General features: G+C 41.7%; 1 protein-coding gene across 2 annotated transcripts in view; it reads right to left on the reverse strand.

Moving 5' to 3' along the window:
* Positions 1 to 2,381: 2,381 nt before the first annotated feature.
* Positions 2,382 to 12,448, reverse strand: part of PFI (tubulin folding cofactor E / Pfifferling (PFI)) — a 38,176-nt gene continuing 28,109 nt past the window's right edge. Inside the window, exons 6-15 of one of the 2 annotated variants that reach the window (XM_086812653.1) lie at positions 4,901 to 5,013; positions 4,546 to 4,661; positions 4,386 to 4,447; positions 4,161 to 4,268; positions 3,983 to 4,017; positions 3,812 to 3,880; positions 3,617 to 3,711; positions 3,314 to 3,390; positions 3,138 to 3,215; positions 2,382 to 3,046 (exon numbers count right to left, since the gene is read on the reverse strand). In XM_086812653.1, coding sequence (XP_086668779.1) covers positions 2,945 to 3,046; positions 3,138 to 3,215; positions 3,314 to 3,390; positions 3,617 to 3,711; positions 3,812 to 3,880; positions 3,983 to 4,017; positions 4,161 to 4,268; positions 4,386 to 4,447; positions 4,546 to 4,661; positions 4,901 to 5,013 — 855 coding nt within the window. In that variant the 3' untranslated portion in view covers positions 2,382 to 2,944. Of the gene's footprint in view, positions 3,047 to 3,137; positions 3,216 to 3,313; positions 3,391 to 3,616; positions 3,712 to 3,811; positions 3,881 to 3,982; positions 4,018 to 4,160; positions 4,269 to 4,385; positions 4,448 to 4,545; positions 4,665 to 4,900; positions 5,014 to 12,448 lie in introns of both variants that reach the window. The other variant, XM_086812652.1, reaches the window with a different exon arrangement.

The raw sequence follows: 12,448 nt of genomic DNA on the forward strand, positions 1-12,448 counted from the left end.
AATCCTTCAACCAAAAATGGTGATAGACACATGATGTGACCATTTGGAGAAAAGTAAACAATTTAATGATTAAAGCTTGTTTAAGCTTTTAACCTTCTTCTTGTGCAAGAAGAAAAACGTGCAACGTTGTTGAGGAAGAAAAGAAGCACCCTCCATGCTTCACACATACTCACATGCTTCTTCTTCTTCTTCTTCTTTTTGCATAGCTGAGGTCTCTATGATGGTACTAACCACTTGCAAGCATCAAATCTTGAAAGGATATAGAGATGCAAAATCTGTTATGTGTGATGGGAGGCACCGTTTTGCAAAAGCTTCCCCCATTTTCCTAAAAACCACAAGCTATTTTATATGCTTAGATTCAAGCCATACAAAAAGTCTTATCCAAAGATCAGCAGAAGTTTCCCCCATTTTCTTAAAAACCACAAGCTATTTTATATGCTTAGATTCAAGCCATACAAAAAGTCTTACCCAAAGATCACTAGTTTTACCATTCCTTTTTCCAAGACTCCAAAAAGAGTCCTTGCTTTTACCCAAAATTTACACATCTTTTTACATCCCAACCTCATACCCTTTACGGTTCAATTTTGCAGAGAATTGCAGGTTTCACAAAATTACATATACATGCTTTTTTTAATGAATTTAAATCATTAAGAAAATAAAGTAAAGGCTTACAATGCTTTCACAATAACTCTAAAATTTTTTAATTTGATTTTTCCAAATCATGTTCCTTGTACTTATCCTATGCTCTGATACCACTGGCATGATCTTTATCCAAGTATAAACTTAAATCATATAATCTCAATTACTTGATTAAATTAAATAAAAAAATAAGACAAAGCGTAGGAGAGGTGAATGTAAAACACTTGATTAAATTGAATAAAAAATTAAGACAACTTATAGAAGAGGTGAATGTAAACACTTGAACGGAAAATACATAAATAAAAATACTTTACCACACAAGACAAAAGCATTGGGTACAATCTCCCCCCAACGTGTGTGGCTCCTTCTCCCACACATGGTATTTATGTCATATTCATTTTTTAACCCTTGGAGCCAATAATAGTATCTTTTTCACTTTTGTTTTTCGCTTTATATATAAATAATCTTGTCAAATATTTTTGAGGTTTATACATAACAAAACCTTTTACTAATAATAATTACAAATGGACCTATACATAACTATTTGTGCACACGCAAATTAAAATAATCATATGTACATACATAAATAAAATAATCTTATGCACATCCGCACATAAAATCTAACCAAATGATAGGCTACAAATGATAAATTAAATACTAATACAAAAAACTTATGATTAGCACATGATCTTCATCTTCACACAAACGCTTAATCTACCATCCGCACGACACCTCGATCGATCCGCTCGTACAGTTCCTATACTCATAGACATAATCCACATCAATTGAACACATCATTTATTGTCCATTCTTAATGATATCAAGATTGGAGATAACATGATATCAAGATTTGTGTTCACGCATGTGGTAGCATGTGTAGTATTTTTCTTCACTAGTACTTTTTTGACTTTTCACGTTTCAATCCTAGCTGAGTTTACACAAAACTAAATTGCTTCCATACTATCCATTCAAAATTTCTAGGTCAAATACTAAGAAATTGTGTAAGACAAGTTAACTAGGTTCAAATACATTTGTATAATGAAAAAATTGTTTACATCAAGACACAAGCTTAGAAAATAATGAATGACCAAAAAAAAAGACACTGATACAAAGGGAAGGGACCATTCCAAGATTTCTTTTTGTTATTAAGAGGAAATGCAACACACCACTTCCACAAACACCATGCAACGAATTTTTTGAATCTTTGGAATTACCATTGGAGACGGATAGTAATGAATACCTTGATAATTTTCATCTCTAATACCTTTTAGGAAATCAGAGTCAAATCCAAACATTAGAAATTTTATGGAAAAATCCGATTTGACCAAAAGATAGAAAATGGAGAACAAAGCAAAATCAAAATTTTCCCAATTCAAGGGAAAGTCGACTAAAAGCAAGAATTGACCGAGAGAATCGATTGAGACTAATGTTGATTTGGGGGGTTTTTGTAAGTAGCAGAAGAGAAAGGGAGAGACAAGAAAAAAGAAAGAAAGATATATATGAAACATCTACTAAAAGACCCAATGGACCTATCAGACCACCAAAGTGATACAATAATGTCCATCGCATATCTCATCATGGAGCAAACTATCTCATTGGAGTGTCCATAGAAATCTCATCAAGGTTCACTATAAAATATATGTGTGTGTGTACATGCACTCAAAGGGTATTTTAAAATCTTTTTTTTTGGCCTAATTTTTGGCATAGGTTGCAAGAAACAAAATTGCAAGTGTGGTCACAGATAAAGAACTTGTTGATTTCATTGCACAAGAAAGACCCCGTGTCTCTGGTCTGTCAAAACTTCCACGCATAAAATCCGGAGGAGTTGAGGTGTGGGGGATAGCCCAGCGGTAAGGGCTCTTGCGGCTTGGGTTCGATACCCGCCCCCTTCTCCCGCATGCCTAAATGGCATGTGGTCTTTCCATTTCCTCACTATAAAATTTAAAAAAAAATCCCTCGCAATATTTTTAAAAAATAATCTGGAGGAAGCCATGATCATGTGTGTATCCATCATGATTGGATTGCATGTTTCGTGAAACTATCTGGTCCAGAATCCTCCATAAAAATTTAACACCAGATCAACAATGAATTTGACCTTTGCCAGCCACTGAACCAGGGCATTTCTCATTTGCATGCACATAAAGAAAAAAATGAGTCTTAGTTCTTGAGTAGCCCTTGTGGCTTTCAAATGCAATAGACTACCATAATAGCTGAATTATCCATGTCGAACTGTTATAATAGGTCACTTGATTGCTTGTAGCCACAATGAGGTAAAAGAACCTGCAACATGGTGTACCATGTGCAATCAAGCACCCATCTCATCCACAAGGATGCTAGCATCAGATCCCACTCCGACATCCCCAAGGGTTTCCAGATCCTCGTCTAAAAGCATTGGAACTGGTGCATCCTGTGCCACACCTTCCGCATGTTTAGTAGAAGCATCATAGCTGGCAAAAAGTACCACAGTAATCATATAGCTTGAAGGGGACTTAGTTTACCTGGTCACGAAGGTAAAGCCGTTGCTTTGATGCTTTAACTTTAAACAATGACTCACAAACAAGTTTCAGCTTACCAATCTGGGGTAGAAGAAGCCAAGTGCAAAACAGCAGTCCTGAGATCAGAATGCAGAAACTACAAGTGCAATCAAAAGAGTGCATCAGTTAAATAAGCATACCGTGGTTGACAAGGGAAGCTTCTTGACAGAAGGGGCCTTCTCTCCAACACTAGGTGCAACACACACTAGTGTTATAGCTGATAATTGAACACACGAGAGAAAGCTAGTGAGGAAACCATACAAAATGATGGCTTCGCAATGATGTCTAATGGTTCAAGAAGGTACAAGGAACTATAGATTGCTCTGCTTGAAGGAATAAAGGAATTTAATGACATGACATGATGACATGTACCAAACATTCACGTGAGCTGAGGGGCTGCCATATTTACGTGTCAATCAAAAACAATTTGAAGGATTCTCTACCTCTTAAACTATTGGCCATTTTTTCAGAGCCTGCGGCCTTCCTGGTTTGCAGTTGCTCCTCATCCAAATCATAGAGTTCTTTAAGCTCTAGGAATCTGGAAACTATCCCAAGGTAAACATCCAGAATCTAATTGCAACTATTTAATGAATCCTCACACCTACCACTGCAAGCAACTGTAGTTGGGCTACAAATACCTTGGATGAGCATTTGTTCTTTCTTCCACGTCACTGGTCGGCATGGTGCTCATGACATAGTGCACATATCTGAGTAGCAAAGCAATACCAGACATATTTCACAGTTACCAATCAACTACACGTGCAGTAACTCAGAAAATGCATTCCAAGAAACGCTTTATCTAACAGAACCTGATTTCTGAATCCTTCCTTTCCCGTTGCCTTATCTGCACCAAGTGACCACCACTGCTCTATGACTTACCAAACCGAAGACAGCTTAAGGCCGTAACAGCAGACTCAAATACTGTAAAGATCACAAAAAGACGTTCACACAATCACTTTGCCAAAAATGGACGACTTGATAACGTACTTCGCTGCCATTCAGAACCGATATTTTTGCGAGGTGGGCTACCAGGAGATATCGAGGAGCACCACCGGCATTCAAATCTGTCAAGGGGTTGTCTGAGAGACGAACTTCCTGGAAAGCTTCAGGCATAAGAATCAATATTTCGGATGGAAACAAAAACAATTTATGCTCAAAGCAAGCAAGCTTTCACAAAAGCCATGATCCTCCGAGTCATTGCTCGGATAGTACCTTCAGGTTAGGAAATTGATTCAGCGCATCCACAGAACCCCAGTCTTCGATCCTATTTCCAGCTGAAAACCAGGATTATCAGCACCTTTACTAAATAAAACCGGGGGAAGCTATGCATACAAACCATGGCACAAGTCCTACATGTAAAAGAGAAGCATACCAAAAAGCAGGCAATGCAGAGACATGAAAGGCTTGAAAGTGCAGCCATTCTCTTCGATATCAACCGGATAGAAGATGTGTTTCAATTTATTATGACCAACTTGAAGCTGCTCCAAGCTGCTGCATCACAGGTTCCAGTTGGAACCTCAAGAATGAAGTGAAATGTTCCTTGACAACAGAATGTTACATACGGATAGTTTTTGGACAACTGACAACCAAAGGCGTGCATCAATACCAACCTATTGATGCCTGGCATCAACTTTCCAGAGAGTTAAAGAAGGAACTGCCCAGGTTACAAGCCATTCCAAACAAACACCCTAAAAAAAATTGAGTGTTAAAAGGATGTAATAACCGACCTTTCAAGTCTTGAAAGCTTCAAAAGTTCCTCCCATGCTTCAATGCAGTTATTTTCCAGATTCAGGAGCCGAAGACATTTGAATCCTTGAACATATTTACATCCCCCTTCAACCTGAAATAAAAAAGAATTCGGATCTAAGTCAGATTATGCACAGCCAAACACCCCAAAAAATTCCCAGCAGCCCCAGCACCATCCAGCACAAGGTTGGTACCCCTATAAATAGCATACTGTTATTAGGACACAAGGCTAGGCCATGGGCTGCAGCTTGTGCTAGTAGCAGCATGGCATGTCACAAGAATCATCCCCAACGTGGATGTATTTGCCATGTAGTTAGGGAGTTAAAAGGGAGTAGGTGAGTGTTGGTCAACATTTGTGATCATTAAGGGCAGGCCAGATTGACTGTGAGAAATAGATTTGCAGGGAGGTACTGTAGGTGCACACTGATGAAATATTTCAGTGCCGGGAGAGTTAAGCACGAGCATAGAGAGCTGTCTTATTTCAGATGATCTTTACAATTTTCTGTTTTTTTTTCTTTTCTTTTCAATCCTCACAAAATCTTTTACATAGAAGATTTCGAAAACCTGATTATGGACTTGATGGTAGGAGTTTTTGTTGGGAATCAAGGTCTTACCTGTGTGTGAACCCACTCTTATGAGTGAGGAGGTGCGTGCGTGCGTGCGTGCGTGCGTGTGTGTGTGTGTGTGTGTGTGTGTGTGTGTGTGTGTGTGTGAACCACCCATTGTCAGTGGGGGTCACACTTGCTAAACGTCACATTGCACCTTCCACATGTCTAAGATGTCAGGCTCCCTCAGAGACTGTTCTTCATCTGCTTTGGCACTGCCCTTGTTCCAGGATCCTCCTCAGGAGAATTTCAGATTTTCTTCGGCTCCGTTTCCGAGTCACAGATTTGGGAAACATTTCTGGCTTTTTGGCAGATTTATGCCGTCCTTGTCCCAATACTCACTATTTCTCTCTTGGGTGAGATATTGGGCTCTTTGGACAATTTGGAGTGAGCATAATTTGGCATACTTGGATCGGCAGAATCACCAATCATATGAATCCTTCCGATCCTCATTACGGCAATCCTTATATGATGCCTGCCATGAGGGTGATATGGATGCTTCTTGCTTAGAGCTTTTCTCTTTATGTTTCTGACATTTGGGATACTCTCCATTTCGGAGACTTCCCATCTTGTAAATTTATGAGCATATAATATACTGCACTGGATATTACCGAAAAAAAAGTGTGTGAACCACCTCTTATAACGGTATCAATAATATCTAGATATTTGTGTGTGAGTGACATAAGCAATGATGTCAAGTGGCAACCTTTGTAATCTATAAAGATTCAGATTTGGGGCTTTCATCATTTTCTAAAAATCTATCTTAATCAAAGCATTAATCCCAAATCTTTCATCATTTCTTAAAATTGAGGATACATACATGACATTACCAACTTGCTATAGCCTCTATAGCATCATTTTCAAAAACCTCCAAATTTGGAAACCCTAATTTTTTGGAAAACCCTAATTTATCTCTAAAAGGGTAGACACTGGTTCAAGCATTATAAGAGCTAAGACCCCCTTCTCATATCATGGCCTCTCGTCTATTCATTGAAAATTTTCATGGGAATACTAGTCGTAGATGTTCTTATCAAGTCATGTCAATGCTCGAAGGAGTCATCAACTCCTTCAAAGAAGACGAGAAGAAGTTCAAGAATAAGGCAATACGAGGAGATAGCTCCTTCTTCACAAAGGTATGAAATGTTCCCTTTGTGGTAGGAAGAATCATATAAAAAAAGATTGCTATTCAAAAACTGTGCAAACATTGTGGAAAAAACAACTACAATGAAAAGTGCTGCTATCATAAAAAAGCAAATGCCAACATCATTAAGGAGAAAGAGAAGCAAATTACTAGCATGATGAGTGGACCTTTTAAAGTCCAAAATATGTGTTGTTTTCTATTCAGTTGTATGTGACCTGATCCTGTGTGTACCTAACCCAAGGTATCCCATAACTCACTTGTGAAACTAGAGCCATGTGATTTATCCTTGGCCAAGAAAACTAGCATGAGAACGATGAGCCTAGATTTATCCTTGACACAGTGTGAGGTAATCCTTTGAGAGGGGGATTGTTGGGGATCAAGGTCTTACCTCTATGTCAATCCACTCTTATGAGTGAGGAAGTATGTATGAACCACCTCTTAAAGGGGTATCAATAATATCTAGATATGTGTGTGAGTGACATAAGCAGTAATGTTAGGAGGCAATCTTTGTAACCTATAAAGATACTTGTACTTTCATTGAAATAATCAAGCAAGTGTCACATCAAATTGAGTCGTGTACTTCCATAGTTATCTGCCAGACACGTACCGCACCAACAACACACAAAAAACGAAACAGTATGAAACGATCTGCACAGGACGTTTTTTTTTCCAGTTGCATTTCGCTGTAGTCGTACGTACCATTTTGTACCATACGATACGGTACGTGTCATGTGCAAGATTTTCCATGGACATTCTCTAAGGCTAGTCCTGAAGGGCAACAAATAAAGAAGGAACTCAAGAATCAATTAGAACCAAGTTTTGGAGCATGAAGTGCAGATTTGGCAAGTGTTGGACTAGGAGAAGGACAAGGAAGACTTGTCGTCTGCGTAGAAGTGCAAGAATCTGTTGTCGGCTGCATGGAGAACAGGTCGGGATCTTCATTTATTATGATGATGTCCAGTGGGTTGGCCGACTGCTAGTCACTTCAAGGGCCTATATAAAGGCACTAATGCTCATGGTTAGATTCATTCACTCCCTTTTCATGATTCCACCTTTTCATGAAAGGCAGCCCATGGCTGCAAGAACCTATGTACCTTTTTGTACCATATGAAGATATTGAATTTCCATCCATCTCTCTCTCTACTCTCCCTTCTATCTACGTTTTTGCATCAGCATGTTCTAAGTGGTGTTTAGGGCTGAAACAAGACTCTCAGAGCTTCCGCATGTAACATTGGTATCAGAGCATCAGGCTCAGCAAGGCTAAACATTGATTCAGTCCCATATGAAGGTGTACAGGTCCAAGGTACAAGAAAGTGCATAGGTATGAAGCCCAAGGCATGGAGCACAAGACCGGGAAGAGCTCCCAGGAGGTTGGTTGGTGGTGTTCCACAAAGCCCAAAGGGGATGGCAGTCCTGTGAGCCAGGAAAGGCTTTCGGGCAACGGTTCCAAGGGAGGATGATCCTCCAAGGGGTGGAGTGAGAGTGCCAGACTCATTTCTCAGGAATGAAGACCAAGACGGTGTTCAGAGACAGGGCAAGAAACGGATTGGAGATTGGATGGAACAAATGCATAGATCTTATTCAGAGTTTGAGTGGTGTTGGAGACCGGGCCGGGTTTTCAGTGAAAAGGGTTGCCAGAGATGGATGGGATGATAGAGGGACTCCGTGAACAAAATGGGATGATGACAGTCATCCAAGAGCACGTTGGAATCCTTTCATCAAGTTTAGCCGAGGGCAATGTCATGTGCACGATTTGCCATGGACATTCTCTGAGGCTAGTCCTGAAGGGCAACAGATAAAGAAGGAACTCAAGAATCAGTTAGAACCGGGTTTTGGTTTTGGAGCATGAAGTGCAGATTTGGCAAGTGTTGGACTAGGAGAAGGACAAGGAAGACTTGTCGTCTGCATAGAAGTGCAAGAATCTGCTGTCGACTGCATGGAGAACACGTCGGGATCTTCATTTATTATGATGATGCCTAGTTGGCTAGCCGACTGCTCTCTAGTCACTTCAAGGGCCTATATAAAGGCACTAATGCTCATGGTTAGATTCATTCACTCCCTTATGGAGTGGGTCTAGGATTGAGGACTGTCTTGGGTGATTCCACCTTTTCATGGAAGGCAGCCCATGGCTGCAAGAACCTATGTACCTTTTTGTACCATATAAAGATACTGAATTTCCAGCCATCTCTCTCTCTACTCTCCCTTCTGTCTACGTTTTTGCATCAGCATGTTCTAAGTGGTGTTCAGGGCTGAAAGAAGACTCTTAGAGCTTCCGCATGTAACAGTACGTTTACGAAACGAACTTGAGAAAAAAAAACTGCCCGTTTTCGATTGTTTTTTTTTTGCCCATTTTATCGATGTTATTTGTAGCCGTTTGGGGCGTGGGTGGCTGGTCCTTGGCTCTCTTATATAAGCCCTCTCTCTCTCTCTCTCTCTCTCTCTCTCTCTCTCCTACCTCTTCTATCCCTCTCGAGTCCCGCCCTCTAGGGCTTAGGCTCTCCCTCTATCTCTATCTCTCAAGCTCTCTTTCTCTCTCTCTCTCTCTCTCTCTTTTAGACTTTGGCAATGAGGTGCAAAGAAAAGGAAAAGTATAAGCTGTTGCCTTATATACCACCATCAGCGAGGAACCTATCGGTAATTCGGGGTCATAGAAATGGACGTGCAACTTTTGCAGAAAGGGTTACACAAGTAGCGCCACGAGGCTCCTTGCACATGTGTCCAAGCTTGGTGGGAACGTTGCACCGTGTAAGGAGATTCCTCGAGAAATTGCGGATGGTATAGTAAAGAAGTACTCGCTTATATGCAACCAAGGAAGAGGTGGACGTGGAGGAGCTTTCATGTCCAGTACTGCCACATCTGTGAGTCCTTCCCCCCGTCCCATCTAGCTCCGGCTCCCCCTCGGCCGGTTCCAACTTCCAATCAAAGAGGCCAAGGGAGGAGAGCTCTCGGGCAATGAGACAAACTGCCATCGGTGTAAACATAAACAACCTCATATATGTGAAGGCGAAAATAAAAGCCGCGAATGAGGAGATTGTACACACAGTCATCAATTGCAATCTCTCCGTCCATGTGCTCAAGGTCCCACAATGGCACAAAATGGTGAAGGCCATTGTGAAGGTGGGACCATCCCATGGCAAATGGCAAGGTATCACCTACCATGAGATGTGCATCACCGCACTTGATGATGAGAGGCAAAGGATCAACAACAAACTCACACCCGTGCGGGAAGGATGGGCGAAGTATGGTTGCTCTATCCTCTTCGATGGATGGAGTTTTAACTCTCAAGTCTCTAGTATCTATGTTCAAGCTTCTAAGAATGTCATTGCATTTGCCATTGTGTTACATGTAGGTCAAGTACAAAAACGTCATTCAAGTCATACGGACAATGCATCCAATTGGCGGCACTTGGTAGAGGCGGAGTTCCCATCCATTGTATGGACTCCTTGCTCCATAGTCTAGACCTACTCGTGGAGAATGTGCTTCCTCAAGAGTGCTCTGCGTTTTCTTCATCTGACACTTGGGACTGTTGTATTTCTGAATTTTCAACAAAGATTGCTGATTTTTCTGATTGCTGAAGCCCTCTTCTAGGTGCTGAGGACAAGGAACTACATCTTGGAGATATCTTCTTCCTCTCCTTTTAGTTTCCCAACCTCCCTCCCTTTCTTCTTGCTGTGCACAGCCTGAGAGGAGGACTTGCTGTTTTTTTTTCAGCCCCTTTCTTCAGAGAAGGTTTCTTGTCAGAGGACGGCTTCACGAGGTTTCTCTACTGCTGCTCCTTCTCCTGTTGATTCTCCAGCACCATCACAGGCTGGATCCCCTCCTCCCGCCACTCCACAGGTGGTTCCTATTCCCAATCTTTCCTCTCTGAGTTTCTCTCATCTAGGTCTTGCTCCCACCCCTACCCACATACCATCCTACAATCCTTCCCAAGTCAGTGACTCCATGAAGCTTACCGCAACCAACTATCATACTTGGTCTTTCTACACTCGGTTGTTGCTGGAAGGAGCCGGTGTGTGGATGGCTATCTCCACACCTCACTTGGTGGACCTTGCCTTGAGAAGCATAATGGATGCTCAAGCTCGCCTTATCATCATCCATTGCATGACTCCATCCATACAGGCACAGTTTATCTCCTCCCGGAGTAATGCTCATCAGATGTGGACAGAGATCCAGAGGAGGTATGGGAGAGTTTCGACAGTAAAGATTTTCAAATTGGAGTCAAATCTAGAGAAGCTTACCATCACTGAGTCAGATAACCTAATTGAGAAGATTGGAGAGTTTTCCCGTATCAAGCTGCAACTTGAGGAGTACGGGAGCACCATCAACAATCCCATCCATCAACTTCTTGGTAAGTTGCCTGCTTCCTTTGATTCTTTCAGGGATAATATTTATTTCCATGATCCTCTCCCCCCTTTGCGGAAGTCGTGAGTTATCTCCACGACAAGTGCATGCTTCTCGGAAAAGGCAAGTTGGGGTCTGCTTTTGTTGCCTCTGACAATGTCACGTGCACATCCATCAGGTATACAAGTGGCATGGCATCATCAGGCATATAATCAAGATATTCATTCAGGCATATATCAATATGAGCATCATATGGGGGTGTTTTCTCACCAACATCAGCACTCTAATCATCATGAGCATTTTATGGCATTTATGGCATCAGCCGACAGCATGTATAAACCAGCCGACTGGCATTTTATGGTATTTATGACATTTTATGGCAGTCGTGGGCATTTGCATCTGGCCGACTGCAGCAAAGCTGGCCGACCAGCACCAGTCCCTCATATAAATAGAGGCGCATCCCATTCAGTCCAGCAGGGCATCTGACATCAGCGTTTCAGCCCATCATCGCATTCAGTCCAGCATCGCATCCCCAGCGCATCAGTCCATCTGAACAGAAAACGCATAGAGCATCATCTCCAGCCGGAGAACATCTGCATTTCAGTTCAGCAGTTCAGCATCAGTTCCCAGCCATCCCCTTCAGCGTTTCCTTCCTAGGAGACAAGGGAGAGACATTGGGACAGCAGTTCATTCAGTATATCAGCATATTCAGCATATAGTTCATCATTCCTATCTCCTACAAAGAGGGAAGCCGGCATCGAAGGGTGGACCTCAGCATTGGAGCAAGGAACAGTCCTCAGCATCAGCATTCAGCCTATTCCTCTCATCCCGAGAAGGATAGTCATCTAGGACAGCATCATAGATCTATTCAGATCTCATTGTAACCCATTCATCTAATATAGCTGCATTGCATTGACACTGTCTGTCTTTCTTAAGCATCATTAAGTGCAGTTTAGTTAGACTAAGGTTGTGTTTACGACGGTCAAAGACCTCACATGTCAGACAAGGGCAAAGGCAAAGGCGGAAAAGGGAACTCCAACAACAACAACAACAAAAACAAAGGCAAAGGCAAGGGTAAACAAGATTCTAAGGAATCCAAGGACAAGAGCAATGAATGTGATTATTGTAGCAAGACACGTCATATTGAGGCTCGCTGCTTTGCTCGTCGTGATGATTCTCGGGCAGCAAAAACCAAGTGTAAAGCCCAGGATGCTTCTAAAGCATCTGACAAGGACAACACCAAAGATAAAGGCAAAGTTTCAGAGGAGGGATCTGCCAAAGTTGCATACATGGCAATCACGTATTTATCCACTTCTTCAAAGGATTCATTCCTCATGATCACAGATATGACTTCTCCTGAAGAGGTTAGTGTCACACTTGAAGTGGTGGAATGGATTGGTGATAGTGGTGCTTCAGCCCACATGACCAATCATGCCCATATC

Source organism: Cibotium barometz, chromosome 18, assembly GCF_041138505.1.
Source record: "Cibotium barometz isolate CiBa-2024 chromosome 18, ASM4113850v1, whole genome shotgun sequence".
NCBI lineage: Eukaryota > Viridiplantae > Streptophyta > Polypodiopsida > Cyatheales > Cibotiaceae > Cibotium > Cibotium barometz.